General features: G+C 55.7%; 1 protein-coding gene across 12 annotated transcripts; it reads right to left on the reverse strand.

Moving 5' to 3' along the window:
* Nucleotides 1-209: 209 nt before the first annotated feature.
* On the reverse strand, nt 210-4,487 carry LOC129736174 (zinc finger protein 239-like). 12 transcript variants are annotated; one of them, XM_055711899.1, is made up of 3 exons: nt 4,151-4,487; nt 2,380-2,657; nt 210-1,203 (listed from the first exon to the last, which is right to left on the reverse strand). In XM_055711899.1, exons 2-3 carry the CDS (start codon nt 2,546-2,548, stop codon nt 302-304), a joined length of 1,071 nt encoding a protein of 356 aa, XP_055567874.1. In that variant the 5' UTR covers nt 2,549-2,657; nt 4,151-4,487; the 3' UTR covers nt 210-301. The 12 variants fall into 12 exon arrangements, 10 of the variants coding, with proteins under 10 accessions (XP_055567874.1, XP_055567875.1, XP_055567876.1 ...); XM_055711900.1 differs by having other exon boundaries at nt 4,147-4,487; XM_055711901.1 differs by having other exon boundaries at nt 210-1,200; nt 4,151-4,486.
* Between the last annotated feature and the right edge of the window lie 829 nt (nt 4,488-5,316).

Below are 5,316 nucleotides of genomic sequence, written 5' to 3' on the forward strand. Positions count from 1 at the left end.
GCCACTGCTCGGCAAAGGCCCCAGGGGCAACGCTTCACCCCGCATCACACCCCAACTCCAGGCATACCGGTGGTCTCTGCTGCAGATTTTATTTAAAAAAAATGGTGGGGAGGGGGCTGATGGGGGGGGGGGGGGGGGGGGGGCTGGGGGGGTACAACCACCACTCAGCAAAGCCCCTGGGGGGTGACACCCCTGCCAACTCCAGGCACTTTGGTGGCCTCTGCCGCAGATTTAATTAAGAGAAACAGTGGGGAGGGGGCTGGTGGTAGTAGGGGCGAAGGGGGTGGCAGGGCACGGGGCATCAGAGGGACTTGCCGTGCTGCAGCTGCCAGTGGGTGATGACGTTGGAGCTCTGGCTGAAGCTCTTGCCGCAGTCGGGGCAGATGTAGGGGCGCTCGCCAGTGTGGATACGCTTGTGTTTGGTGAGCGCTGAGCTGGTGGTGAAGCTCTTGCTGCACTCGCAGCAGCTGTAGGGCCGCTCGCCACTGTGCACCCACTGGTGGGTGCTGAGGTGGGTGAGCTGGCTGTACCCCCGCCCACACTCCCCGCAGCGATACGGTTTCTCTGCTAAGTGTGTCCGCCGGTGCCGGAGGAGGTAGGAATTGGTGGAAAAGCTCTTCCCGCAGTCGGGGCAAGCGAAGGATTTGTCGGCACAGTGGGTGCGTTGGTGCTTGGCCAGCAGCGAGCTGTCGGCAAAGGCTTTGCCGCATGCTGGGCAGGGGTAGGGCCGCTCGCCCATGTGAGCGCGCCGGTGGATGGTGAGTGCTGAACAGTCCCGAAAACTCTCGCTGCAGTCGGGGCAGTGGTAAGGGCGCTCGCCGGTGTGAAGGCGCTGGTGGCGGGTGAGGTTGGAGCTGCTGCCAAAACGCCGCCCACACTCAGGGCACAGGTACGGCCGCTCACCTGTGTGCATCCGCCGGTGCTTCACCAGGTCCGAGTTGACATTGAAGCTGCGGCCGCAGTCGCGGCAGGGGTAGGGCCGCTCACCGGTGTGAAGCCGTTGGTGGGTGAGGAGGTGGGAGCTCTGCCCGAAGCGGCACCCGCACTCAGGGCAGGCATAGGGCCGCTGGCCCTGGTGGCCACAGCAGTGGGTCAGCAGGTTGGAGCGGAGCCGGAAGCTCTTGCCGCACATCTCACAGGCATTGGTGCCACTACTGTGCCCCGGCTCATGCTCCTGATCCTCAACCTCCCGCCCGTCACCTGCTGGGGGACATGGTGCTCAGGAGGGGAGGTGGGTGCCAATCCCCCCAGCTCGCGGGGATGAGTGTGGAGCCCACTCCCATCCTGGTACCTGCCGCAGCGTCTCCTTGGCTTGCTTCTGCTGCGGGGCCACAGGTGCCAGGGTCCATGCAGGGACCCTTTGTCCCCTGGGGAGAGAAACTGCTGGGGGGGGGGGCAGGGGGCACTAGCCAGCGGAGCTGGGGTCTGCTGGCAGCGCAAGGCAGGTGACAGGCAACGTGTTACCCCTAAAGCCTAACGGGGCCAGCAGGGGGCTGGGGGGGAGCGCACACACACACACAGCAGCCCAACGACCCCCCAGCCTCAGCACCCTCCATGGAGGGGGGGCCTCCACCCATCAAGGCACAAGGTGGTGTCTGTGCCTACCCCAAGGGTCCCCCAGGCCCACCCAGATGGGTGGGTGGCACAGGAATGGGCTGTCCCCCCTACCTCCTTACCCCACCCCACCCCAGGACCCCCTGCCAAGATCCAAGCACCTCACACCCCTCATCCCACAGCACCATGGCCGCCCCTGGCCACCTCCCTCCAGCACAGCGCCCACAGCAAGGGGCTGCCGGCACCCGGGGGCTCCCTACATGCTCCCCCATGACACCCTCCTCTCCCAGGACTCTTTTTGCTCTGCAGCTGCCCCAAACCTTCTCCAGATTCCCCAAGGCAGGGGGGCTGCACTCTGCCCCGAGCACCCCAACCTCCCCCCAAGCCACTTTGTTTCTCCGCTGGGGTGCGAGTCACAGCGCTTGATGCGGCTGCCACGCGTCTTTTTTATTTTTTTAGTAATTTTTTCACCCCCCGTCGCACTTTCCACCCTTCGGGACACATTTATTATCTGTTATGGGGGCTGCAGGGAGAAACCACGGTGCCTGGGATCTGCCAGGGGTGATTTCCAGGGAATAACTCGCCCCGCGGCTGGGAATAAAGCAGAGAAGGACTTTTATGGGATTGAACCTACCCCGTGGCACGCACGGTCCTGATGGATGCAACCAGCAACAGCAGCGCATTTTCTTTTTCAGACAGAAAATTTTTGGTGGTACCACATTTAACAAACCACCTTCCCTCGTCATTTTGTAGAATCCTAAATTATTTACCTCTTTAAAAAACAGGTTTGTGTTCCACGCAGCCAAATTAAGTTTAATTACGGACCTGGAGAGGTTGTGGGTGCGACACTGCAGCGAAGGAGCGCATCGGTGTCTCTGGTAGCTGGCTCCACATCTGTTTGGTGCTGCCGTCTTACCTGCTGCACCCACAATGCTTCGTTCCTTCCTTCCTCGGGGAATTTGATTCCCAGAAAATAAAAAACACAGGCTGGCATGGTCAAAGTGCGAAATCCTGTAGAGAACGAGACGCGCTGGGGTGCTTCTCCGACCTCTGGGCACACTGCATTTTTCCTGGGAATTCCGACGTCCCTGCTCTTTATTTATCTATATAATAGAGAAGAGATACATACTGTAAATCTTAATTTTTACTCTTTGTTATTCACTTTAACGCGCCTAGGATATACACTTAAATAACAGAGGAGTCTTTAGGGGTAAGCAGTAGCCAGACTCAAGGCACCACACAAAACTTTACAGGCAGCGACTCCTCACGATTTATATTATTTTACATTATTTTAGGTTATAAAATCACCAGTGGCAAAACATAAATAATAAAGGGCTAATCAGGATTAACATCGATAGAGAAACAACTCTAGTTAGTATTAAAAAAAACAAATCACAGGCGTTAGTTAATCCCACTCAGTGGTAAAGCGACGATTACAACACCAAGGGTACGAACCAACAAAGGAAATTTAGGGATGAGTCACAACAAAATTTCATTGTTGCCATGACTCAACAAACTGGGGGGGGGACAGGGACGGTGAGGACAGTAATTAGTCCTTAATTAGCATTTGGAATTCTAGATAAATTCCAAAAAATTAGCAATCCTTTTTTCAAGACAGAAAACTAGCGGAGAGTCTAATTCGAAATATAGCCGCTGTGTTATATATAACTGCGGGTGTTAATGACTCCCAAGGAAAGTACAAGGTGATTATTTGCTCCTGAAGTAAATAATTTTCCAAGAAAAATAAGAAAGTTTTAGATTTTAAAATGAAAATAAAGATTTGGGAAGTGAAGTCGGTGTGCTTAATAACTACAATTCTAACGCAGCTCTAAGTTCACTGCAGCTCCTGCTTGTAACCCAGATATTAATCGAAGCTTTAGATTTTTAAATAAAAAGAAATAAAACTGAGTAATTCAATAACGGACACAGTCAAATATTAAGAAAATGGTGGCAACGGTTCTCAACCAGAGTTAATAATATTAAGATTGAGATTGAAAATAAAATTAGAAAGCGAAGAGAACGTCGTGACCAGCCCAATTTAAATGCACATGGTTTGGGGGGATGGAAATAAACGCCCAAACAAGCACGAATTACTTCCGAGGGGAGCGAGAGTAAAGCCGATGCAAATTACATCAGCATACGCTGCAGTTTAATCGAATTTTTGTCAACGTTTAGATGCTTATTGGGGGTCATTAACGTCCCCGGCACGTTTACCAGCCACAGTGTTTGACCGAAGGCTGCAGCCCAGACGAGACATGAATAAACAGCGAAATAATGACGATGAGTGAGGATCGGCCTTCCCTGGGCGCCGGCCTCCCTCCCTCCCGTCCTTCCTTTTCCAAGGACACGCCACCGCACTCATCAGGGAAACGCAGATATAAACCGGTACCTATGTGCACCCACACATCTACATAGGGAAGAGAGGAAGGCCATGGAACTGAGGCGAAAAGTAAAAAAAAAAAAAGCGAAAGAAAAATAAAGAAAAAGAGAAGCTAAAGACACACACAAAAAAATCGAAATGCAGAAAGAAAGCGCAAAAGGAAGAAGAAAAAGAAAGAAGGGCATTAAGAGAAGAGGAGGGGGCGCACCCACCTACCTTTGGCCTCGGTCCCGCTCAGAGCGTCGCCGCCGCCGCCGCCTCCTCCTGCCCCCCCTCCTCCCCTCCGCTCCCGACCGCCAGTAACAGCCCCAGGGCCTCCCCGCCGCCGCCTGCCACGGCCCCGCTGCCCGGCCCGGCCCCGCTGCCCGGCCCGGCCCCGCCCGGAGGGGGGGGAGGGGGGGGGGGGGGAGGTTCCCGGGGGTTCTTGTCACCCCCAGCGGCCTCTCGGGCACGGAGCGAGGCCGAGGCCGAGGCCGGCTGCCGCAGCGGCCACGAGCGACACCGGCGCCCCCCGCGACAGCGGGCGTGCCGCTCTATGCGCCGGAAGTCCTCCAGCGCACCGGAAGCTCCCCTCAGTCGTCCGGAGCGCACCCTCGATGGGCCGGAAGTCCTCCAGCGCACCGGAAGCTCCCCTCAGTCGTCCGGAGCGCACCCTCGATGGGTCGGAAGTCCGCCAAGCACCCGGCCGCGCCCCTCAGTCCTCAGGAAGTTGCGCTCCCTGAAGCAAAGCTGCTCCAAACCAGCAGCAAAGGGCCCCAAATGAACCGCAGCGATAAATACAAGTGACAAAATGCCAGGACGCTGCAGGGACGCCTCTCCCGCCACAACCACCTGAGCACAAGGGCCGCCATGGCTGCTGGAGGTGACGCAGCGTGCCCAGGGGGAGAAATAACCTGTTTGATACCAAAAAATCAGAGATAAATCTCTTTAATACTCGGGTTTTGAGTGTTCGAAAGCAGGCGGTCTTTATTTCCAGCCCTGGATGCACGGGGGATAAGTCGTGCCCAGCACGCATGCTGACTTTGCGCACTCTTTATTTTAATGTGGGCCAAAGGCTCACATGCTGGGCCAAACCCCCTCTCTTTTTGTTACCAAAGCCTCTTTTAGGGCCCAGAGTTTCATTTTTAGCCTTGAAACCCTCACCTGTAGGGCACAAAGCCGCTTGGGTGCTCAAACCCCCATTGTTACGGGTGTAACCCCTCTTCTAGGGCCCAAAGCTTTGTTTTTAGGGTTCAAATCTTTGTCGAGGCAAAAGACTCTCTCATGGTCCGTCCCCTCGTTTTTACGGTCAGCGAGTCACGTGCCCAGCTCCCTGCCTGCTGCCCCCCTTGTGCCTGCATGTCCCGGTGTGCAGAACAGCCCAGTACTGGGAAATTCCTGCA

The sequence above is a fragment of the Falco cherrug genome, chromosome 5 (genome assembly GCF_023634085.1).
Source record: "Falco cherrug isolate bFalChe1 chromosome 5, bFalChe1.pri, whole genome shotgun sequence".
NCBI lineage: Eukaryota > Metazoa > Chordata > Aves > Falconiformes > Falconidae > Falco > Falco cherrug.

Coding starts and splice junctions, on each gene's coding strand:
- LOC129736174 (XM_055711899.1), bottom strand. CDS start 2,548: ATGCCAGCCTGTGTTTTTTATTTTCTGGGAATCAAATTCCCCGAGGAA. Junction 1,204..2,379: donor CGCACCCACAACCTCTCCAG/GTCCGTAATTAA, acceptor CATGTCCCCCAG/CAGGTGACGGGCGGGAGGTT.